The sequence below is a fragment of the Ostrinia furnacalis genome, unplaced genomic scaffold, assembly GCF_004193835.3.
Source record: "Ostrinia furnacalis isolate ACB-3 unplaced genomic scaffold, ASM419383v2 OfSCF1198, whole genome shotgun sequence".
Taxonomy (NCBI): domain Eukaryota; kingdom Metazoa; phylum Arthropoda; class Insecta; order Lepidoptera; family Crambidae; genus Ostrinia; species Ostrinia furnacalis.
The window spans coordinates 779,336-805,541 of NW_021131437.1; the positions used below are offsets into that span (position 1 = coordinate 779,336).

Genomic DNA, 26,206 nt, shown 5'->3' on the forward strand with positions numbered 1-26,206 from the left:
GGAAATTACATGAGGGAATTGCACTTACAGGGCAGTGAAACATCTTAGACTGCCTCACATTTAACACCAGGTGCGTTAACGGTCAAATACTTGCCTTGTTATGCATAAAAAATATTTGAGCGAGTCATGGAATAGTGAAATGGTAGTAGAAATTGAAGCTATGTAATCGTTTGTAAGTACAGTCGCGGAATGAAAAGGTTCGTCACCTTAGTGTCGGTTTTCGCTTGCACTAGGTATTATAATAGTCAAACCTGCCAACATAACAGTGCAAGAAACAGTGCTGCTAACATTTAAATAAATATGACGTTTGCTAACGAATAAGGTTTTGCTTGTTTATTTTTCTATCCCATCAGTGCAATGCAATGATGACATTGACCAATTGACAATAGTTTTTTTTTTTATTTAATAGAAATAATAATGGCAGGTTGAACCAACAAGAAGTTTTTAGTTTAAATCAATCATAATAATCTTCTTGACAAGATAAATCGTCAAACAACTGATCTGAAAAATTTTGAACTTTACTGCCGAACAGTTAAAGATTATTTTCTCTAACTCGAGATTATTCTGTAACATAGTTTCAAAAGGTAATATGTGCTCGCGATTTGTTGAAGGAATCAATCTGAAAACTGACGAACCTTTTCATTCCGTGACTGTACACATTAATTTGACTTGTGATTTTTAGATTAATACAGAGACAGCTTAAACTATTGGGACATCACCAAGGAACTCGTGGATCTTTTGATTTTACTGAATTTCTGCGATGATATTTATTTAGCCTTTTCTGAAACGTCATAAATCACAAGAAAACTTACTACTAGTAGTATAGATGAATCTTTGTGCCTTATTTATAGCTAGTCCATAGGTGAAGTGAAAAGAGATTTTAAAGGATTAAACTTTGGTTTACTTACCGTTGAAATTAATATCAAGAATTTATTTTCTTAGCACGAGCCACGATGTGCACGCTGTAACGGTAATGGAAACTCTATGACTGAGCACGTGTCATAATGTATTCTATTCTAGAAAAGGTCTTGGGTCGATACACAATCTTTCAATTAGCTACCCCAGCAATCATTTAATCTGAGTCTTGGCCATCAGTAAGGCAGTCACGTGCAGACAACGTCGTTTCTTAATGAAACCTCTTCATTAGGGTCTGAGCTCGGACAGTTGTTTGCGTTGAGAAGTGCCCTTTTATTCGTCTTGAGCTTCAGGATTGAGATGGAGGAGTTTGCGGACTGGATTAGAGATAAGCTTGTATGGTGTGGGATATTATATGCACTGTTGATAATAGTCATCAAAAGTTGTTATTTTATTTGCGAAAAAATGGACAGGTGTGGGATATTATATGCACTGTTGATAATAGTCATCAAAAGTTGTTATTTTATTTGCGAAAAAATGGACAGGACGAAGTGTTTGTTCCTGAACATAGTAATTAGAGGTACATCTTGTTATATTTTTGGGACAAGAAGTGAGTAAAATTTACAAATTCAAACCACTGTGGGTGGTATAAATAAAGTTCTATTTGCTAAGCAGTTACTGTCCTACACGTGAACATTTTGTTTGGAATCAAACTGATCTAAGAACGAGTTCACTGAAACAGTATTTTTGTGATTTCCTATTCTTTTCGCTGGCAATTACCTAGGGAACAAAATCGCACAAAACTGTCACACATTAACAGTCAGACACAGTCGCGGTGAACTTTAGATTTGTTTGGAATGTTATAGACAACATTTACTATCCAATAAGGTTCAATTTTACATAATAATTGTGTGAAAAATGTGCCCTAAAGTCCTGTCCGGGTGCCCATTTTTCTAGCCGTGCAATAAAGGGTGGGTTGAATATGTCGGCAATGGACCAAATCGGCTTTATGTGCACATCTAACTGACCGTGTTGACCGGGTGCTGTTTGGAGAGCACCTTTGTCACTTCATACTTCGTTACACGTCTTACGTCGGTGATGGCAAATGTGATTTAAACTGAGACAATAGTAAAATGTTTTTTCAAAGATTTATGCGGAATAAAGGTTTTAAAATGTATACTTCTGTAGAGATAGTAGCATCTATGGGATTTAGAGAATATTGAAATAATTTGATCCAGATTTAAAAGCTGAAAATAATAAAATCGTATCTTTCGAGTTTATGAACAATAAAGAACTATCAAGTCTGTTAGGACTTTCAAAACAGTTTCGTATTATTTTTGAGTTTTGCCAGCGGGCTTTCTCATTACCTACAAGACTTAGTACTCGTGCAAGCCCTATCTGAAATGGTCTTCGTTTACAATAATACTACACTCAACATCAAATAAACCGCACCTTCCGCGACGCGAACTTTAAAGATTTTCTTCTGACACAATCATGGTACCCCAACAATATTGGTGTTATTTGAAAGCCCAATAAATATCCTTAAAGAAAAATACATTTCATTTATAAATAAATGATTAACATATACCATAAATGTGACTTGAAAATAGACCTCACTTTGGGCTCACCTCTGGGATCAATTAGATTAATTTTTACGGTTATATTAACCAAATAAAGATGTCACGTGTCCTCTTTAACAGATGGATAGCGATTAATCCCAACTTAACAGTTTTATAATCATAAAAAATGGCTATAGCGAAACTACCTATTTTTTGAAGAAGTGACTCTGGATCCTTGTAAAGACACATTTTTGGGGTAAAAACCTTTCCTTTAATGAAATGAAGTTTAGAACTAGGCTTTCAAATGGTACCAACGTTGGTGGGAAGTGGGGATGCATACGTTTGGTAAGTGCTTGTCGCGGGAGGTGCGATTTATTTGATGCCGAGTGTAGTTATTTCTAGTTTTTGTCAGGTTGAATTTCCACTTACCTGGTTGACGGAGATGCGTGTGCGCGTCAAGCGTCGATTTCGACATGGCTGATAGGGAATTGGTGCCATAGCCTGCAACAGAAAACTTGTTTAAAGCATTTCAAAGGTTTAGTAAATAAATTACTTGGCTAGATGTTAAGGTATTTTTTTCTCCTCTAACTTAATCTTGTACAATCTATCACCCACCATTCCTATCACTGACTCATGAAGACTGTTATCACAGTAATGTACGGCAGCTATGGATGCAACAATCTAACTGTTGCAATCTATGTATGTTCAACTTAAAGTTATTGTGATATTTCAGTTACAAAATAAAATACTCAAGGTTACAAAACAATTGAACTGCCGGCAAACTTCGTTGTTCCACAGATACTCATTTATGATTGGTCCATAAATTCCAGTCTTCAAACCGCCCTATTCAATAATAAAACAAATTGTCCTGATTGTGTTCCTAATGGCTTATATAAGACAATCACTCGTCAATATCAGACGGTTTCGAACAAAGAAATGGCAAATTACTGATTTTTTCAATATCTGGAGGCATTCCCAGTAATAATACTATTACTGTAGGGCTGGGGTTTTTGCTGGGCGAACATCAACTTTATTGAGTGGGTGGAGGGTAGGAATTTGCTTTTACAAGCCAAGGGGGAGACAGTTGGAGAGTTGATTAAAAAATGACGATCTCGTTCAATTTTCCTCAGCCCGCGACTGTATCAATACGTAGACTCTATAAAAACCATTTAAAAGTTATGAAGATATTTATGAAATACAATTTTTACGGCGCTGGTAAGCTAGTCGTAATGGATTTCGAGTTGAGCATTTCTTTTAATTAATTTTGTGATTGCCTAATTTTGAAATATCTTTATGGGACAATCTCAGCTACCAATGTCATATATGAGTAGAGTGATGGATGTTTTATACTATCTGAAATCTTTTCCAAAAAGTATTTGTGCCTCTTTAAATATTCAAACAAAAATTTAAAATACCAAATACAAAAAAAAACAACGAATTTAACCTCTAAAAGCCTTTGGCATCAAAACTTTGCCGTAGCATTTCAAAATAAAACGCTAGTGGAAATTTTCAAAGCTTTGTTCTTCCAATCCAGGCTACAATCAGCGCGACGTCGAGCGTAAGCCATGGAATCAAAAATACACCCGAAATCAAAGGACTCTCACAATGTTTCTCCGGGGCTAACAACGCGTGAAATCGCATAGCAGCATCAAAGTAGAGCTAATCCTTGGAAAGGTGTCCACAAAAAGAACGATAAAACGTTAGAGCTAGAGCACAAAATTGAATGGGGAGATCCCCCGGCTATAACGCCTCTGGCTGCAAAAGAATAGCCAATAATATCTATGGGACGCTGAGGAACGTAGTGTTAATTATTAAACAATTTGCAGCTGGCAACTGACAGGGGACGAGTTTGACTGTAAAAGGATTATAGGATTAAACGGGAAAAATGATGAGATTTTTTGTGGAAAAACTCTTTAAAGGTGCTGGCATAACTCAAATGTTGTTTCGTGTAATACGCTCTAAATTAAATAAACATGTACCTAAGGAGAGCAGTAAGTACCTACCTAATTATTTACGTTTTCTAGAAAATTTCTACTGCGCCAGAAGAAGGGTTATGGTTTTTTTCATAAATTTTAAAGTCAATAAGTTCACAGTTCTCTTCTTCACAGTTCTCTCTAAAAAAGGCTTTTAGCCTTTTTTATTCCAGTCGCTGACATAGAAGAGAACAAAGAGTCTGTTACAATATTTTGATTACATTACAAAATATGTTTTTATTGCACGTGCACTATGGATGTATCCATGTATAAGTCTAATTAGACTGTTCTAAAGCCACAATGCAAATAACACTCAAAAATCACACCCCAAACGCGTCGAGTAAACTCTAACCGCGAATTAGATAGCTCATTATGTGAGATCAAAGGCCCGACTATTTGCGAAGCGCCGCGGTTGACGCGGGCAAAGGGTTAAATAAGGGTAGTGCGTATGACAACTAGTTTTGATGGAGACAGTTATTTTTATTTTTCTGTGTCTTTCTAGGTAAGTTTTTTTGGAAAATGTCAAACTTGAGCACATATTTTATATTTGTGCAGTTGCACCATATTACTTTAACATTGACTTACGTCAAAAATCTGTCAAACTCCATATAAAAAGCACCGGTTATTGTTAATGTTACGGTTAAAATAACAACTCAACTCACAACTTTACTTAATTGATATTTTTATTTTACTGTTTTAATATAATAGGGGAAAAACATAAAATATGTCCTAAATCGCGTTTTTACTTTTTATTTAAAAACGATATGTCAGAGGTTATTACCTAGTTAGGATGCAGTTTGTGTACCGCAACTGCATTCTTTGCCAAGTAGGCTAACTTTAATTACTAATTCTGAATCTGAAATTTATTTTATCATATTCTAGCTAGTTTTTTTTAAAGATTATTAGCAATTTGTATTGCACAAATTAGCTGTTAGCCCCTCGTGTTAAGCTAAATAAGCTTGTGTTACGAGTGGGCTCACCACAATAGTCGAGCGGCGGTGGGATTCGAACCCGCGTTCCTCGGATCTCGAGTTGGCCAATCCGACCAATTCACCGTTGGGTTATAGTGGCTGTAGGCTCCAAGGTAGGTAGGTACCAAGATCTACGTACTTAATCTATTTTATCTATACTGTATTCTAGCTAGTTGATATCAAGTCTGATGTCGTAGTAAGCTAACCCTGGGCAAACGCGGAGCTTTTACACGCCGCGTGCGTGGACGCGGTGTCGAGTTGCGGATGATGGATAACTTCGCGGAATCGCCCCTTGTGGTGCGGATTTGGGATGGTGAAGTCGCGAACAATTATATTGCAAAGATTTTAAACTTTTTATGCATCATAATGTCCCAAAGATTTAGGTTTGGCCTCAGCAGCAGTCTTATGCCCGTTTTCACCTTCAATCCCTAACTTTTAAGTGACTTGAAAACGAAATGCCTGTTATGTGTTAGGTACAATGGGGGGCTCTTAAAAATTAGGGATTGATGGTGAAAACGGGCATGACTTTCAACGCTACTCTCGCAACAAAAGGTACAGTCTCATTACTTTTATTAAACTTTCGGAAAGCTCTAAAATGTAATTCAGCAAATAGGTAAATTGATCTAAATAAATTGGTGAAATGAAATTAGAACCTCAAACATAAAAGTGGTAATACAAATTGGTACATAATTATCACTATCAAATGTTTTGTTGCTTCGTATAGTTAGATTGTAGATAGCCGAGTAAATGAATCTTTCAGTCTGTTATCTACTACACTTGTTGGTATTGTTCATTGTTTGCACTTTGCTGAAAGCTTACAAGCAGCTTGTTACGATTTTATATGTGTGAAATATGTAGTACCTACAGTAAATATTTCATAAGGTTGCACAGCAATAAAATTAATCTATTGTTACACTACAAAATATTCCAATTAACTACTTTTCAGTAAAACTTTCACGTAGCTTAAAGATATTATTTCTTTCTCAACATTCCTCGCGCGAAGGATAAATAAATAGGTGTTCATTTAGTGAACTCAGCAGCTCGAAAACACCCGCTCGATTATATACGAATCTTTTAAGATATGCGCACCAACTCGCGCCTTACTTTCAATAAGAGCTATCTCTGTCTACCGCCTATGATATGATATACTCGTCTCCCTTCCGCCTCGCGAACGCAAAACAATAGGGCGCTTATGGTTTCCCTTGTGACGCCTGAAATGGTTTTTCCTCAATCGTCTATCTCTTTCACAGTAGCTTAGCCGCGGTAGGAGTGAGGAGCGCAGAGGATGCGGACAAGTGGCATTTTCAGCTAATTTCGAAGCCGCCGCCAGTTGTTCTGTTTTCACCCCGATGTGGGTTTTGTCGACTATTTTTAATTTCAACTCCGATTTAGGGGTCTGGACATTGACGTTTTTGGGACATGAATTTGGCATTCGATATTGTAGCTGGAAGTTGAAGCAAGACGTGACTGAAAATTTAAGCGCCTTTTACATTGTTCCAACAATTGCAAGAACTACTTTGCTCCGAACAAAGCAGAACTTACCTACTGGCTATTAAATATGGGTCTATTTTTTAATTATTGTACTAATATTATAAATTGCGACTCCGGCTTAGTAAAATGTTAATGTTCATACAACCATTTACTTAATGGGTATGTCGAACACCACTTTCATTAAATGCCTATGCAAGTAAAATTTACCACACTCAAGATTTCGTATAGTCATTAAATACTTACTTGGGTGGGTTTCATTTTTAAGTACTACCTGTACCTATAACCACTTGCTCATAAAGTCCCTGGAAAAATACAAGTTTTGGGTTTACATTTCAGAGATCTGGCCGAAAAGCAACTTTCAATAGTTAGATTACGTTAGGTCTGGCTTGATGGTGTTGTATAGGGTGTAGGTACGAATAGCTTTATACTTGAGTGTCATGGGCCTGACTCATATATTCAAGGAACTAGAAATGAAAAATGTCTTTTTAAGACCCAGTAAATGGGAAATAAAGTTTCTACAGTACGAGTACAAAACATTTTTTCAGCAGCACAAAAAACAAAAGCATTTCTTAACTACAACTAATTCTTACAAGCCATTACTCTCAGCTATACACCGAGGGCGTTACGCATAATATTTAAAATCGTTACGACTATTAATTCTTAATAGACCCTACTCCCAAATCACGGGGCCAAGATGTAAGGCACCAAGTCCCGAGGGGCCAACTATGGCGTCAGGGCATGACGTCTAATGCCGACTGTCCCCCGTCGTTACAAACGATTTGCTTGCCACCCCTACTGGGTTATTATAATCGGCGAGATTATGGTACCGCTCGTTAGAAAGTCGTATACGAAAAAGTTAGGTTAGTTGTGACGCAATAGTAAGTAGTCCACTAGTGTAATTGAATATTGGCTAGGATTGGATTAGCTTTGGATGGTATACCAGAAAAAAATACCAGATACCTAAGGAAAAGTAAGTAGCCAATAAGAGTAGTGTTAGATGGAAGTTGTAAATCGAACTTTGCAAAGGAACATGAATCACTAAAGATTTTAAAATCCATCACAAAAGTAGAAAAGTGTACCTATATCACGTTGGTTCCAGCTTTCTTTATCAAAGTTTTCACTTAACTCTAAGGGTGTCGTTTGTCTCAAACAAAAAAAAATGACTCCGTACCTTTGAATTAAAAAGTAAATTTTAATACCATTTTCCTTAACTCCGGCCCCTTCAAAAGAATTGTAGCGCGTATTTTTATCAGCCATTTATCACTTTTTATCGAGCGACATTAGAATATCTACCCCCAGTTTGACCCTACTGCCGCCACCCCAGTCTGGCGGCGAACTTTCGTACCTAACCTATGACATTAGGCATAAACTAATTATCGTTCATTAACTGAGAATTGTTAGTGGTTTAATTCGCTGCTCAAAATTAAATGCTACAAATAGGTGGTCAATTATTTTGTAATTTGTCACATGAAAGCGTTAGAATTAGTGCGTAAAATTGTGAAAAATTTTAAAAGCTTGGTAAGAAATCTCAAAGTTTTTCAAATTAATTTTTAGACGGAGTTCAGTTCGTAGGGTACATATTAGATACATAGTAGATTTCAAGATTCCAGTCTAGCTCATATAACTTTATCGCTCAAGTAATCTTCTTCTCTGTACTAAAAAAACCACCTAAACTTGACAAAAACTCTTATCTCCATTTCACTTAATGCATATAAAACTGAAAAAATCTACATCATACATTCTGCCACAAACTTTAGACGTTACAAAAACGCAACTTCCCACTCCCGCCGTCACAAAATCAGCGTTACAAGGCGTGTATCCAAGCGTAACACGATAATGGCGATACTCATCAAAATATTGCATCACTAGCGAAATATTGTACACGTCAATCAAGAAATTAAGTGGCGATTGTGAGCGCGCGCGCACGCGGCGGCCGCACGCCGCCAGCCGTGCGAGAAACGCTATTGTTTACGTTACGCAGTGGGGTGCTGTGACACGTCTTTTTAAGGCAACATTTTAACTACTACATACGCAGTTACGCGGAAAGGATCATGACAAAAATGGCGAAACAGAGTTTAATAAATCAAAGAAGTTGAAAAAAAAAACAGTGAAAAACTTCATATAGCCAATCCTTTCAGTGTAACTACGTCCACATGAATCGCATAAAGCATATACAAAATGCAGACTCGATCAATAAGATAAAAATCGAGGAGGAAGATAGGATTCTCGTATTCGTTTACACTTTAATCAATAAATAATGTTAATGTAACTAAATGCTGATTGATGATTCAGTTTCGATATCATGTTAATTGTAGAGCACATTAATGGTATTATAGATTTTATTAAAATAAACGAGTAATTAGTCACGAACATGATCGTTCGTTCGTTTCGGTCGAATGACGTCCACTGTTGGACATATTTATTTATTTATTTTATTTTATTTAGGATAACAAACAATTATATTAATATAAAATATGAGAATTTTATTGAGTTAGTGGAAATTGTAACACTGAAGGTTCAGCTCAAAACGAGAGAAAACATTTGGAAGACTAATGCCTGTTTTCACTATCAATCCCTTATGTTGTCCCTTATGTAAGTGCCCCCTATAGAAACAAAATTCCTGTTTATTTGTTACCATAGGGGTGACTTAAAAATTAGGGATTGATGGTGAAAACAGGCATAAGAAAACTAATAGGTATTTGAATAAAACTATGGTAACATACCTTGTGAACCCTGTGACGTCGCATGTGAAGACCAAGAACTTTTGTAGGATGCATCTGAAAACAAATAAGTGGTGGTAATTATTTTAGTAAGATTGCCGCCGCGTATCATATTTTTGTATCATTTAATTCCTATAAATGTTTTGATACCTATTTTATTTGCCAACAAATTCATTATGTTTATATGTCGTATATAGAGTTTCAAAAAGTATGTAATAATATCGAGTTAAGTAATACTTAAATACCAAAAAACAAAACTGCCTACTATTTTACCTATATGGAAAATTATAGACTTCATGAAGATTTCATCTACCAAATTAAAAACGATAATTTCAGTGATTAAATTAATTTATAAGTACCTAGGTACCTACCTACTGAAAAAAAATTAAAAGAACAAGAAATAATATGTTATAAAATTAAAGAACTTGTTACATATATTTTTATTAAATACATAAAAGAGCTTTTTTAATGTAATGTTTACCCAATGTAAGGAACTACTCTATAAAAGTTAATCCGACAGTAATTACAATATTTATATTAGGTACCTATAACCCAGATACAAATAAATATACCAAATTATGTAGCTAACTATTATAAGTACGAATGTATTGTAAAATACAAAGCTAAACTAAATTGGTAGTATTTTGTAGTATGTTCTATCTATTTATTAGATTCATCACTGTTATTGTTCTCAATATTTAGTAAAGTTACAGAGTGAGAATAAATAACACGCACGTTCATGAAACCCGTTACGATAGAGAAAACAGGTTAAAAAAAGTACTAGAGATCTAAAACCACGACTATTTTATTCGAATTCGTCTTGGATCATGACATAATGGCCGGTGAGAAACTCAGGGTTATTTTCAAAACGAAACATTATAACGCCCGTTTTTGCTTTTTAAATCACAAACGATGCTTGCATAAGTGAAGCAGAAAATCGAAAGCACAGTAAATAGAGCTCTGTGATTGGTTCGTGTGTGACCCTGTGCGCCCACACGCACTGTGAGACCTCATAGTAATGTTTGTGAATACGGGCGTCAGTCAAACACAGGTACAGTTAGGTATGTTATCTACATATTTGTAATTTTATTTTAAAACAATTTTTACATGGTCAATAAGTGAAAAGCAAATGTAAAATTTATTTACACGATGTTAGATGATTTACTTTTACGTCAGTGTTAGTCAACACCATGAAAAGTATAAACATACAGGAATACATACATCCAAGCACCATAAACACACGTTTTACGCACTTATTGGTTTGGTACTAGCAAGCATTACGTTAAATACAGGGTGTCCCAAAAACAATGGATAACCCTGTAACCATCGATAGGCCTCGCCATGGTCTCCCTAACGTCCAATTTTGACCCCAGTAAAAATATCACCGTTTTCAGGATTTTTAAATTTTATGTGTATTTTTAGAAAATTGCCACCTGCGATTACTTTTTCTCATGCCATTTCTACAAATGAGGATACTTTTCAATCTAGTTTTACTCGTATATGAAACTGACAACGATAAAACAATTAAATGAGTTCAATTTTCCCATCCTTATTAAATTACACGGTTACTTATTGATTACGTATATTAATGTATCTAGCGGATATAATAGTTGTAGTATTACAGGATTAACAGACTCTGCCTCCTGTTTTCAATGTAACTCATATATAGCCAGGATGTACAGCCTGCCTGTCAATAAAATCCTACAAATAAGATAAGTCATAATAATATGACATTACCCATTAAATTGGGCTAAATCTTCGTGTGTGCTGACACGAGGCACGAAATATTTAACTAAACATCCGACGGACGCCGTCGGAAGCTGTCAGGAAGCTTAAAGCTCCACGGATTGTTTGCATGTTGTTTTCAGTCGAGCTAAACTATATGCAAACGGACTATTCACAATCCAAATAAAGCACTTTACACCATCACATTACGTTCATATTGTTTTTTATTTAATTTTCAGTTTATTAAAAATAATAATTCGTATGAGGTCAAATACGAGTGACAATAGACTGATAAAAACGAACGTTAAAGACGTGCTTTTGTATTGTTTACAGTTTAAACGGAAAATGATTATTTAAATTTAAATAACAATAAATTTTTATCATTATTTTTATCCATATTAGACATACCTCAAAAGCTCTACCTTTAAGTAAGTTTTGTGCTTATTATAGGAAACTAGCTTTTGCCCGCGGCTTCACCCGCGTAAAATTTAGTTTGTCACAGATCGTCATAAATTATAGCCTACTAGCTTTCCGCCCGCGCGAAATTTTGTCTGTCATAGAATCAAAAATCGTCCCAGTTTCAAAAATCGGAATAAAAACTATCCTATGTCCTTTCCCGGGACTATCTATAATATCCGGGATATCTCTATGCGTTATCCAAATTTTATCTTAAACGTTCTAGGCGTGAAAGCGAGACAGACAGACAGAGCTACTTTCGCATTTATAATATTAGTAGGGATTTGTTATTCTGGGTTAAAAACAATAATACTGTAAGGTTTCATCAAAATCCGTTCAGTAGTTTTTGCGTGAAACCAGACATCCATACAAACTTTCGCATTTATAATATTAGTAGGATAAATACACTATGAAGGAGTCGCGTTACATATGTGTAGAGATTGATAAAATCGTCGGTAAAACCAATTCCGTATTATTTTCATGAAAAGAAAATAATAATAAACAACGGAAAGTATTTCTTACCTCTCATCTATACTAATATTATAAAGAGGTAAAGTTTGTGTGTTTGTATATTTGTTAAATTATAGGGGGTAATCTCGGGATCTACTGAACCGATTTTAAAAATTCTTTCACAAATATGAAGCCACATTATTGCCGAGTGTCATAGGTTATATAAAAAACCGAAAAATTCCACGCAGGCGAAGCTGCGGGCGGAAAGCTAGTTTTTAATAAAAGTTCTAATAGTTAGAAGTTTGATTTTCACAATATTAAATTATACACTACTTATGTTAATTATTGTTTACACAGACGAGCAAGTTCTATAAACTGTTGTTTCTTTTATTATCCTAGTAGAGTACCTATATTTTTTATTCATACAAACCCCTCTATTGGGAATCAGATGTTATATTGATTAATCATAATTATCTAAATATAATGGTTATACTGTGCAGTTTTGTTTGAATTTGTACCGGATTTTCAAGTAGCTTTTTCATTTTTATAAACGTTAACTTTTAACGAGATAAATCTAATAACAACTGTATTGAAAATCATAATAAATTGAAACTTTTCAGTGTAATGGCGAGAATATCTTGCCGGCTTGATAAAAGTGTTTCGCATCATTAAGTCAATAATATAATAAAATCTAAAAAGTGTCCACCAAAAATAAACAAATCAATAAATAAAACAAGTGATTTATTGACTTAGCTATGAAAGTTGTTAGCTGGTAGAAAAAGTCATAGTGTGGTATAACTACTAAAGCAAAACAGCTGTTACTATAATTCATACTCCACTACTATACACCTGCGATTTACACTAAATATAGTTGACTAGCTTTCCGCTTGCGGCTTCGCTCGTGTATTATTTCGTCTGTCACATTAAAACTTTATCACGCGCGTCCTTGTTTCAAAAACCGGGACAAAAACTATCCTATGTCCTTTCCCGGGACTCAAACTATCTCAATGCCAAATTTCATCAAAATCGGTTCAGTGGTTTAGGCGTAAAAGCAAGACAGACAGACAGCCAGTCAGACAGAGTTACTTTCGCATTTATAATATAAAGTATAGATTATTTTGGTCCAGACACAGTCATCAACCACAAGCCCACTGTGCGAAAACATTATTCATTTGTTTCTCAAATACCTTCCATTGTACAGCACATCAAGGTAACCATCTGCTTCTTATCTCGTCGTAATACAGGCTATTTTGCGACAAGAGTATATTCCCTATAGTCTGGGCTTGTACACCAAGGGCGTGAAGTGGCTAAGAGGTAGGCATTCAGATGGAGGCACTCGTGGCCCCTGTCAAGGTGTCGCTTCAAGAGGGATGATGGTTCCCGGCGGAATAATTTGAAGGCTCTGAAAGGATGAGTGGGACAATTTGGGCGTTTGTCAAAGAGGACGCTTTTTAAAGGATTTGAGATTTTGAGATTGCGTTGGAGTCAGAACTGCAGGGAATTGAAGGGTGAAAGTTTTTTCAGGACGTTTTGGTTACGTCATTGTAGCCTTGTCACCTGTGATTTCTTTTTTAATACCCGTCACCTATATCGATATTTTACTTCTGACCTTTATCTAATAAGAAAGCTTTATCCTATAAGAATGGTAGTTTTTTGACCTATACATTGTTTTATTATGAAACAAACCACGCTGCTCTTAGACAGAGTGAAAAACGCTCAAGTTTGTAAACAGTACCCCTAAATCATACTGTACCGCACATAATAAAAGCAAACCACCGCACAACACTTCACATCACAAGAGATATTCACCCGCAAACAGCATAGAGAAGTTGGTAAATGTTCCCGACCGACTCAGATAGTCGGCAGAGCTCTTAATGTCTAGCATTCTCACGGCGTCCCTCGCATGGCGCACGTGCGGCCCTCGTCGCGCGCGCGGACGACTGGCCCGGGGCGGGTCCGCCACGCCCCGCCCCGCCCAACCCCCACCCCCATAACCCCCACCAATCACACAACACTCCAGCTAATCTTCCACAGAGTAAACAGGGCGGGATAATCAAGGGAGTCTCATCAGAACCCAAAGCCTCCATTTTTCGATATCTGCTCGCACCTCTTTTCAACTTCAAAAGCGGTTTTCATTAAACGGCTATTGGCTGCCGCGGGCCGTCGTTTGCGCTGCCGTATTGTTTTTCTTTTTGTTCGGACCGTGCATTGTGTTTTTTTATAAATTGTCGCCCGGGCGTTGCTATCTTCATAATTGTCCGCGTAATTGAGCGAATTTAGGCGCATTGTACGCGGGCACACGTATTTTTGGCGGATGCAACGCTGTGCGCACAATGAACCGTTTTGAAATAGGTAGTCTTCATGCATTTTAATACATTTCGAAACATGCCATCGATTGATTACTGGTTCGCTGCAAAATTGTACGGAGTCGATGATTTCTTTTTTTTATTATTTACAGTTTTTAAACATCCTTTTTCAGATATTTTGAAAAGCTGCAGATGTAACATAAAAATACGAATGATGTAGAAAGTGAAGTGTAAGTATTTACAGACGTAGTAGTAAGTAAAATTAATTAGGCAAGAAGTACCTATAATTTAGTTTGTCTCGTAGCCTTGTTGGCACCGTTACGACGTTGCTACGAAGCGTTACGGCTACGGAACTACGGCCGCTCTGTCGCGTAGACGCTACGGCTAGGCTGTCTACGCGCTACGGTGACCGCGATCCTGCCATCAATTTTATTTTATTGCTTTGAACATTAAAAAACTTCACCTGCATAAATATTATAAGTTTAAAAAATAAAAAAGATTTCGATATTATCGTTTTTTATTTAACCATCATTCAGTGTTGCTGTTTCATTTCCCACAACATAAATGTTTACATCACACATTTTTTTTGCATCTGAGTCTGTTACACCATCACATTCATTGCAAACAGATGCAGCCAGTTTTAGCGTAGAGCTAACAAGACCGAAAGCCTATCTGCGTAGTGTTTGAATTCACTTAAGTTTCACACGCAATGCGCATAGCTAAGTATATGTTCGCATGATAGTGGATTGGTGGGAGTATGATGACGTAACAGAGCTTTCAAGGTAAACAATTAAAGCTTCACGAAATTTCATGTGTCTAAAAGAAACCCGTCCCGCACCACTTCAGAAGTAACCGGCTCAGTAAAAATATAGTTTAGTTACTACTTTCACAAAAGAGTGACAAGCGAACTGGAGGTTACTACTAACAGGTGCTCATCCAGCACTCTCTAAATATTATACATTAATTTGTCTGCATATTTAAAATTTATTACCTTGCAAAAACCGAACTCCGGTAATTTCGACTGGTGATAAAAAAAAATAACAGGTAAGGTACTGTGGTTATAAAACGGGACTATTCCCACCTCTCGTTCCTACCACTGCAACTCCTGTGTAGCCAGGATCTACAGCTTGACCGCCATAAAAACCCAACCAATGAAGGTCAAGTTTGTCCCGGGGGAAAGTTAAACTGTCATTGGACCAGCAACGAAATTAATCAGAAGAACATAGGAGTTCGAAATTAAGGTTTGACTTCCCTCCATTGCAAAGCGGACTGTGGTTATAAGAAATAAAATTTCTGAAAACGTTGAAAGGTTGCTTGAATGAGCTTCTGAATTGGTTCTAAAGTTATAGGCACGGAATCACATGTAGACAATCTTATTTCTTAATAGATAGTCTGGCAAACTAAATTAAACCACGACTGAAAGTAATTTATTTCTATTATTCTAGTTGCCGCTCCAAATAATCTTCGTAGTCTCGAGATAGCTACAATATTATGGTTATCAATCTTAATATAAAATATCTTTCGTTACCGAAACATGCAGATATCGAATCTTCATTGACAGATAGCATTCAATCGGGTGAAAAAAGATCGATTAAGAAGTTCGATTTATAGTTTACCGATTCTTATATAAAGATATGTTAGAGCGTACTATCTAAAAGTTGTATAGACGTCATAGGATATCCTCGTCACATATGTAATACAATAAACTGGCAATAACGATTGGAAGCCAGATGTGTCATATTGCTAACATTTCAGTTACACAAAAACCAATTTCAGTTTTAATGAAACCAGTGTTTGTCGCTTCAGGGACGACGGACAAAGTGGAGCACCAGTCGTCGAGAGCGAATTTCTTTTATTAACCGCTGTTCCATTAATATCTGTGATACTTATACTATAGAAGTAAGTTTTTGGCGTATGTTATACAAAAGAGGAAAATAAATAATTACTTAGTTAACAAATATAATTACATAGTACAAATAATGAACCTACATAGACTAAATATTTACAAATAAAAATTATGTCCCAAATCGCTGTCCAAACAACGGGACATGGTGCCCAGAATGCTGGCTGCATTTCCGCGCTGAATGGCCAAAAATATCTTGTGTAGAGAGTATTTAATCCGTTAAATCAAAATATATTGAACATATTATTATTAATTTTAGTGGTTCGTTAATACAGTCACTATAAATAAATGCTTGATATTTCAACCTTTGAGAGAGTTAAAAGATATTAAAAAGCATGCCGAAAACCTTGCTGAAATACCTAAATAATTATCAAAAAACTCATATATATTTTAAAAAGAAGGAATAGGATTAATAAAATCGAATTGCAATCAAATCAGCTACTGAAAACTCGGGAAAAATTCAATTTGAGGAAGTCAGATTTAGATTAATCAGAATACTCGATTTTAAATGCCCTTCGAGACCGTTTTAATGATTTTATGTCTGCGAAGCTAAATAAAAACAGCTCCACGAGATAATCTACTTACGCCCACTAAGGTTGATTTGCAAAAAAACAAATCAAAGATGGGAAAAAAATAGATCGGAGCTTGTGGACAGAATGAAAAGTGAAAGATTAAAGGCTTTTAGTGCTAACGATTTGCGCCAATAGCGCAGAGTTTACGTAAGTTTTTAATATTTCTTCAGTCTCCTGAAAAAAGTTATTCTCTAGTGATGAAAATGCCTGAATTATGAAGCTTCAGTTTGTATTTCATAATGAGCATCTGTCTGTTTTTAAGTAGGTTTAAGCACGGTTTAAGGGATGTTTTAGTAACAAGTAGTATATGTACCCATGTCCCATAGCTTTTGGAAAGTATTCGGCGTCAATCACACTAACATCATTAATGGCACATACACTTGCTCGTGAAAGCAGTGAAAGTGTTAACGTTGTGGACATAATTATCACGTCTTCTAACGCGTTAAATATCGACATACATTTGTAATTAAAATAGTAAGACACGGGTCTTAACGCGACGTTTGTACATAATGTAACTCATTAATAAACGTCGCGTTAAGACCCGTGTCTGACTATTTTAATTGAAAAGGAATGCGAAAGTTTAAAATCTTATAAGACATTTATAACAGTCCAATACGTTCTTACGAATGATGTCGAACCGTCATAATCAGTCATACACACTTGGTATAATTATACACATTACACTAGCTAAGCTCTTGTATAAATCTACATTGCCATGTGCAGAAGACCAAATAAAGTCAGCTGATCATAGAGCATAATCAAGTAACCTTTTTTCTAGCTACAGAGTTATGCCAGAATAATAAATGCTAAAGTTGACACTAATTTTCCGTAGCATCCGCGCCTGCCATGTTGCCAAAACGAACCTTAAGTTAGTCACTAGTAAGTAAGTTAGTATTATGGAATTCGGAATTCCAAAAGAGCAAAAGAGCCTAGAACTGAGATTGAGCTTCCATCGTCTTTCCAATACTAATTTACACGTGCCAATTAAATTTTATATAAACGAAAGCATCTGAAGACAAAACCGATTGGTGTAAATGCTTGTCGCAGCGGTATCTGGAATGAAGGAGGCTTAATCCAGTGAAGTCTGGAAAAACGGCACGGCTTAATTAGAATCTTAACACCTCTGAACCGGCTGCGGCGAGGAGCCACGAGTGGAATGGAGGTGGTACTAATCTGTAAATAGGGGTGTAGACAGTAAACGAAATATAGGCGATCCCGCGCGCAAACGTCAGTGTCAGTGTGTTGTGTTGTGCCGCGCGTGTTTTCTATACAAACTGAGCTTGCATTGTAATGATTAAATCTGTCGTCCCACGGACGGTGCGGTACGGAGCGCGGTGCAGTGTGATTATTGCCATATAGAGTTTGTATTACAGAATTACCGAAAATGACATATGTATTTTTACTCATTAAGTTTATTATCTTTTTATTTTAATTAATAAAAAGTAAATATTTAATCCGTAATATCACGTGATCGCATCATCAATCACAGCGTGTGACGTTGTAGGTATTATCAGGCCTGGCTAGAGAATACAATCCCGGGATCCCGATTCCCGGGATCCCGGGATCCCGACCCTTTTCTGATCCCGAAAATCCCGGGACTGTATTTGGCTAATCCCGGTATTTTCGGGATTGATATAAACAGGTCTATTTTGCATTCTACGATCCGTTGCGCCTTGACTATGACCTTGGCTAGATTATATCTTAGCATAACATTATACAGTGTGAGTCACTATAAAGTGCACATATAAAATTAGGTGAAACTAGACCTATTTTTATCGACAAAAAAGAGAATTTTTATCGAAAAATATCTGAGTTTTTTTTTATATTTAATAGATTTTTTTTCTTCCAATTAGGTACTTATTGTAAAGAAAACGTAATAACTTTTAAACTAAGAGGTATATCCTGATAAAATAAAAACAGTAATAACGCTAAATTAATAACAGGCGATACTAAAAAAATACTCAGAAAATGCCAACAAATAATAAAAAATGACACTTTTTGAAAAAAAAAATTGCTTTTAAATTCGAGTTTTTTTTATTATTTGATAAATTTCTCCATAAAATGCTCTATCGTATTACCTTCGTAAAAAAACGCATGTCTCTATCCCTATCACAACGTTTGCAATGATCGTACCCAATTCCCACATAAGGCTGATCCCGGGATAGTCCCGGGATCCCGGGATTACCCATCAAAAATCCCATAATCCCGGGATTGAAAAACATGCTCGGGATTGTATTCTCTAGGCCTGGCTCACTCCGCGCGGTACATCCGATAATTACCTACAGCGAAGCGCCCCGCCGGCGGGTATTATATCAGTCGAGTGTCACGCGCGCGCCCGTCAGGATGCTGGCGTGCGTTGTAGTACCTAATTCTATGATCGAAGTATTATTTACAAATGGACATAAAGAGAAAGAAATATTATTGTGCGGCGTTCGGGTGTTTAAATTCGAAAAGAAATCTACCGGATTTATCTTTTTTTTCGCTTCCCAAAGATGCTGAAAGGTATGTTGACCATGTAGGTAATCAATAATTCTTAGGATAGTATAGGAACCTAACCTACCATGACTATTGCTCAGAATGCGTTCGTTCGTTTCAGCCAAAATAAATGACGTCCACTGCTGGACAAAGGCCTCTCCCAAGGTTTTCCATAATGAATGAGTACTTACCTACATACGTACCTCATTACAAATAAGTAGATTAATTATTTTTTTACTAGACACTAAATAGACAGCAACCCTAACAGCGTAAGAAGAGTTCAGAGGCACGCGATAGAAAGAGACAAAACTTGTAGGTGAATAAAATTGTAGGTACGTAGTGCTGTGCGAGCTGAATTCCACTGTATCGCGTCGTAGCAAGACTCACATTTATTTAAATCGTCTTGCGGAGTAATCCTTCTGTACCTGTACTATTACTTATTCTGTGGTATTATGACCATTTTTGTATGTTCGTTCGTTCCCTCCATCATTTAGTAAAATTATTGATACAATAATTTCAGGTTAGTAATTCTATAAATATTTTATGAAAATCGGTTCAGTACTTTGGTTTTTAATTAAAAATAATTGAATGAAATCAAATTGATCATTTTGCCTTTCTGTGTTTTTCTTTGGCTTTTATGGTTACTAAAATAGTCTCAATATTAAATGCCAGCCTTCATTGGCATAACAAATAAGGTTTACTAAAGCTTACTTTAAAGCAAAACATTAATCCCTAATTAGAAAAAAGATTGAATATGGGGCCCACTGAAAACCAGCGTCGTGGCCTTCTCCACCGTGGGCCACGGCATATTATGCTGAGTGGAGTCCCATTGCGATGGGCATCGCTGTTGCGACAGAATAGCACTGCTCAGTTCACTTTTTATTTCCTTGTAATTCTATGTGCTATTTTTGTCTTTTTTCTGTATACGTTCTCTGTCCTTAACTAAGTGATGTTCAACGTAATAAATGTTTCTTTCTTTTGAATAAGCGTATTATTAGAAAATGTAGGTAGGCTTACGAGCATCAGTGGTAAATTGTTTTGATTTGATTTCAAAAAGGCATATCCACTATTTCGCGGCTCCAGGTGCACCTCAGTGTGCGTGTATGTATCCCTCTCCGCGTGTACTTGTGTGCGTGAGCATGATCGATTCGACGCGCTGTTGCCGCCCTGTACGCTTCCGGCGCGGCGTTGCCAGCCCGACTTAGGCGGGCGGCAAACTCGGATTAAAGCCTTTTTGACTTTTAGCGCGTTTAGGCTGTAAACAACTGACGCGTGGTTGGTTAATGACTTAAGACTACTTTAAAGCTATTTGCTATTAAAATACATTGTTTTTAATATTTGGTAGGAGATATTACGTACTAAATAGTGATGTCAAGAATGTGATAAAATAATAATATACTACACTCGGCATCAAATAAATCGCACCTCCCGCAACAAGCGCTTCTCAAACGTATGCATCCCCACTTCCCACTAACATTGGTTCCATTTGATAGCCTAGTTCTATACTTCAATTCATTAAAGGAAAGGTTTTTACCCCAAAAATGTGTTTTTAGAAGGAGCGGAGTCACTTCTTCAAAAAATAGGTAAGTTACGCTTGAGCCAAATTTTATGGCTATAAAACTGTTAAATTGGGATTAATCGCTATCCATCTGTTAAAAAGTACACGTAATATCATTATTTGGTTTTATAACCACAAAAATTGGTCTAATTGTTCCCAGAGGTGAGCCCCAAGTGAGGCCTTTTTTCAAGTCACATTTATGGTACCTGTGTGTGTTTATAAAAAATATTATGTATTTTTCTTTAAGTTTATTTATTGGGCTTTCAAATAACACCAATATTGTTGGGGCACCATGATTGTGTCAGAAGAAAATCTTTAAAGTTTGCGTCGGGGAAGGTGCGGTTTATTTGATGTTGAGTATAATTATTATGATTGTAATATTTACGTTCATTTAAAAAATAACGGTGCTAAGGATGGCTTAAACTTTAGGTACCATTATGTAAGCGCCAGACAACAAAGAGATACGAAATAGGTCAAAGATAAAATTGGGTTACAATAAATCCTCGACAATCGTTGAGAAGTTTGAGTAAAAGGATCTGAAATTGTGATTTTGAACTGGATAATACGATGAGGGTATTATTTTGACAAACGAAATGTATTAAACTAGCGGCCGCCCGCGTCTTCGTACGCGTGGATTCCGTTTTACCCCCTTCATCTATCTTATGCGGTTTAGATTTTTCATACAAAAGGATTTTCCCGCTAATTCCCGTTCCCGTGGAAATTTCGGGAATTCCTTTCTTAGTGCACCTCTACGGTACCTAAGCTACGTCCCTTCCAAATTTCAAGTGCCTACGTTTAGCCGTTTAGGCTGTGCGTTGATATGTCAGTCAGTCAGTTTCTCCTTTTATATTTAGATGAGAGATCTATGAAACCGTCTAAAATCTGTCGTAATTTGGGAAAATCTATCTTTTACGTCGAATTTTAAAATGTAATTATAACAGAGTACAGATGAGCATAAATAAATCTGGTATCTCTTAAAGGTGTCAGCCAGTCGCGGCTGGAAATAACGTAGCGTCACCGGCAATTTTGATGGGATGAGAACCCTAAGATCCCTGGATGGTCTAGCTTTCATTTGGAAATCATTTTACAGAAGCAAGACTGCTGTGTCAAATACTCAATGCTTATATTTTTCATGTTATTACATGATTTTCCCTGCTTTTATAATACCCAAAATCAATTAATATTATCTCTTAAGAAACGAAATGTAACGAATGATGTGCTAAATATATTCAAGTATGTTTATATCTGTTGTCCTGTATTGCTTAGGCCGAGTTGCACCACCTAAATTTTACCGTAAATTGTATGTAGTCAAAGTAAGATGGTGCAACCCAGCCCAACTGGATGGCGCATGTGAAATGAATGTAAAATCATCATCATCATCATTTCAGCCATAGGACGTCCGCGTCCACTGCTGAACATAGGCCTCCCCCAATGCTTTCTATGTTGATCGATTGGTAGCGGCCTGCGTCCAGCGCTTCCCTGAAAACGCGTTACGTACCTACTACCGGAAAGCGCAGCGTGAGACGTCCACCTACAAGGTGGACCGACGACATCGTAAAGAATGTAAAATGTCAACAGATATTATGATTATTAGGTTTTCTCATAACGAACGGAGTAGTTGTAGCTTAGGCCAAATAATAAACTCGTACAATACTCGTATATTTAGGAAGATCGTATCATTAAAACCTATTGTGCATTATCGTTAGCGCTCTGACGTAATCATGACGCCTGTCACTTTGAAGATATCACAGTATGAGCGTGAGCATGATATGGAACAAAGCAAATACTGAACGCCTTGACAATATACATACTCGTAATGTAATATGATATACAGTAGCTAGCACATTAGACAAACTATTTTTGGTGCGAAATAGCTTTACAGCTATTAAGATGCCATAGTGATTGCTTGATGTGTCTGACGCACGTATTCACAAGATCTTTAAAAATGTGTGGAGTAATAATGTACCTACCTACCTATACCACTCATTAGTCGTAGTACGTAACTTATTCATGATGTAATCCCGAAAACTGTATTGAAGCATACAAGGCAGTTGATGGCCTTCTTCAGACTGAAATCTAAGGTTGGTGCTTAGCCAAATTTTTCTATAAAAAGGTTACAAACAAACAGTTACTCTTTCACTTATTCGTGCAAAAGGTATTTTGAAAACGTCGTGCAGCTTATTTTGCCTTTTCTGCCATTATTCCGGATGTAACTTCATGCAGAAGCTTCCCATTGTTATTCACCCTTAAGCTACATAATTCTCGACTCCTCACCTTAATATATCCATAATTATAACCTGCAGATCACACATGACTTGTTTACTATGAACGCCGAAGCTTATCTTTGCTTAATTTAAAATTAATTCAGCCAGGCGGCGTTCCGGAAATGAGCTTAGAGTCCGGGGGTAGCTTTCTGGGGGCTGGGGGTGGGCTGGGGCGCCCTGTCCCCAAATTAGTAGAATCGTCGATATAATTCGATAAACGCCTATTCGAATGGGTGTTTCGTTTGCGATTTTGAATATTTTGGACATAATGTTTCGGATGATTTGAGCTGAACATCAGATCTTACATAAAAAATTAGGTTTTTGTGGAAATCCTTGGGGGAGGCCTTTGTCCAGCAGTGGACGTCTTTCGGCTGAAACGAACGAGCGAACATAAAAATAAATAAAAATAATAATATAAAGAGTGTAGGTACTTGTGAGTTTTGTTATCAAATATTGGAGTTGGAATTAACATTATAGCTTGAAATAGTGAAAATGAAAATAACAATTTGCCTATCAGTAGTACATTTTGGGCTAAGTAGACATATTCTTTCGTGAACGATACGATATGATGAATAATGATTTGTCTAATTTTATACAAACCATTGATGCGTGGCGTGACCGAGATGATAATGTTTGTATACTATTTGTAGTATGATATCGATGGTAGTGTTCTAATTAATGATAGTGTGATCTAAGCCACAGTTCTAAGCTATCCATAATTGAGTCAGTCATGACTGTTAGACGTCCACGCAATTACATCGGGTTCTGATCTGATTACGACCAATTTCCTGATTAATCAAGCATACGTCTAGACTGATTGCGGTGTTACTGTTATGTATAGGTTAGGTTACTAGTAATTACTAGTTATCTTTGAGTTCCTTCCAAAAATAAATCGATCTTTTTTGTCTAAATGTTATTTTTTAATCGTGGCCTTTTTCATTGAATCACTTAGAAATTAGGGATTGATGGTGAAAGCGGGCATTAGTCACCAATTAAGAACAAAATGTATAAAACGCGGTCTGCTTTAGACGTTACTTGTTGTTTACCTATCCCAGACACCCTGTATGCAATAGCTGCTTTACAGCTAGTCACATTTGAAATGGCTAGTGTTAAAAAGAAAATACCAATATTTATCTATTTCTTTTGGTTTCAGCACGTGGCTTGCTGGGCGTGGGTAATCAAGCGGGTTGGCGCTTTATAAACCTGGTATCCACCAATCACCTGGAATACAGTAAATTACTGTATTCGCAGACTAGGGGAATCCAATAGAGGTGAATTATATTGTGACTTGACTATATTTTATGTTGAGATTTCATTTTATAATCGTCTGAAATTATTGATTTAATAACTTAAAGTGTTTGTTTTCTGACATGATCTAAATTCTACCTACCTTACTGTATACCTATAATAAAGATATGTCTATTTAAAGTAGGTATACTCTATTTATAAATTACAGCTATTTTGAAGTCGGCTTACGTAAGCATACTAAGCACATAAGTTTGGTGCTCCGATGTTAATTTCCTAGCCTTTGTGAAAACTATTAGCAGTTATCTTCAGGAGAGAGTTCATTTGATCCCGCACCAAACTTACTTAAGTAGGAACACTTAGTTCCACTATGCACTGATGATTTGCACTATTTTATTTATTTAGGTATTTTTTGCACATAAGGAGCTTTTATGAACGAAAGGCCAATCAAATGAAATAGTTCCAAATTGTGAATAATTTTCTGGCCTTTGCACATTAAAGTTTTTTTATACGAGTAAGTAAGTGAAACTGAAATATATTTCTTAACTGAAAGCCTGAATTATTTTTGCAACTGTTCGGTTGTCAGTATTTATATCTGTTTCAATGATGCATATTCATAACGCACTAGTAGAATTAGAAGATTGATGTCATCCGGCACCAATCTCAGATAAATCTGACCTACAAAGCAGACATTATTGGTAGCAGACGTCAAGGTAAATATAAACAATCTTATATAGTTGTATTAAGAGCGATTTTGCGATAAATATGTAGTCTGAAGTGCTGCTTGTCCAGTTCGACGTACAGACGACGGCACGTCAAGGTAAACATTGTGGGGTCTTATGCAGTCGTAATAAATGCGAATTTGTAACAAAAAAAGGTAGTCTGATGTACTGTCGTCTGTATATCCACGAGGCCTGGGCATCAATGGCCTAGGTATTGTGCTGGCACAATGGCATTATCGCACCAATTGCCTTCCTGCAAGACAATACATCGGCTGATGCACTTCCTTGTAATTATTATGAAATTTAGGCCAGGTATTCTATTCTGTGGCCAGGTGGACAACAGGCATGACGTTAAATTGGTGTGGTGTGGTGGCATTCGAGAAACAAAAGTCCCGAGAATGGTAATATTGGAATGGTTATAGACAGGTGGTATCAATTTGATCTAAACACCATATTGTGATTATTATAAGGCTACATAAGGTGAGCTTAACACCATAATACACAGTGCCAGTCGCTTACCTTTTAGGCTAAGCAATAAAAATTGTTCGCCGAAACTTTAAATAAATGAAAATTACCTAGGTATTTAGTAGATTATGGGCTGATTTTACCCTCGCATCGTCGGATAACTTTTATAGTTCCAAAATACTGGACTGTCCTGTCGATGACATTGACAGTGGGGCGCCACCGTCAATACCGGACCGCTGGTTCAGATTTTTGCCATGTTGGAAACCATATAGTTGAACGATGGTAGCGCCCCCCTGTCATTGAGTTTGGTGGGACAGTTCAGCGTGGGTCATCTATAACTGAAGATTAAACTTGTCATTTTGACATAATTTCCAATACAAACTGTCAATGTGCCAAACTTATTCTTCAGTTAAAATCAGCCCTAAAATAAGTAGGTATTCTTATTTTCGCTTTAAACAAAATTATTTTGTACATGCTAATATTGTTTGAAAAGAAG

General features: G+C 36.5%; 1 protein-coding gene across 5 annotated transcripts in view; it reads right to left on the reverse strand.

The window, feature by feature from the left end:
- The window catches only part of Ets65A (DNA-binding protein D-ETS-3), a 96,786-nt gene that overhangs the window by 32,090 nt on the left and 38,490 nt on the right, over nt 1–26,206 (reverse strand). For all 5 annotated transcript variants that reach the window (XM_028303149.1, XM_028303150.1, XM_028303148.1 and 2 more), the window contains 2 exons: nt 9,573–9,626; nt 2,844–2,915 (listed from right to left, as the gene is read on the reverse strand). In XM_028303149.1, coding sequence (XP_028158950.1) covers nt 2,844–2,915; nt 9,573–9,626 — 126 coding nt within the window. The remainder of the gene's footprint in view (nt 1–2,843; nt 2,916–9,572; nt 9,627–26,206) is intronic.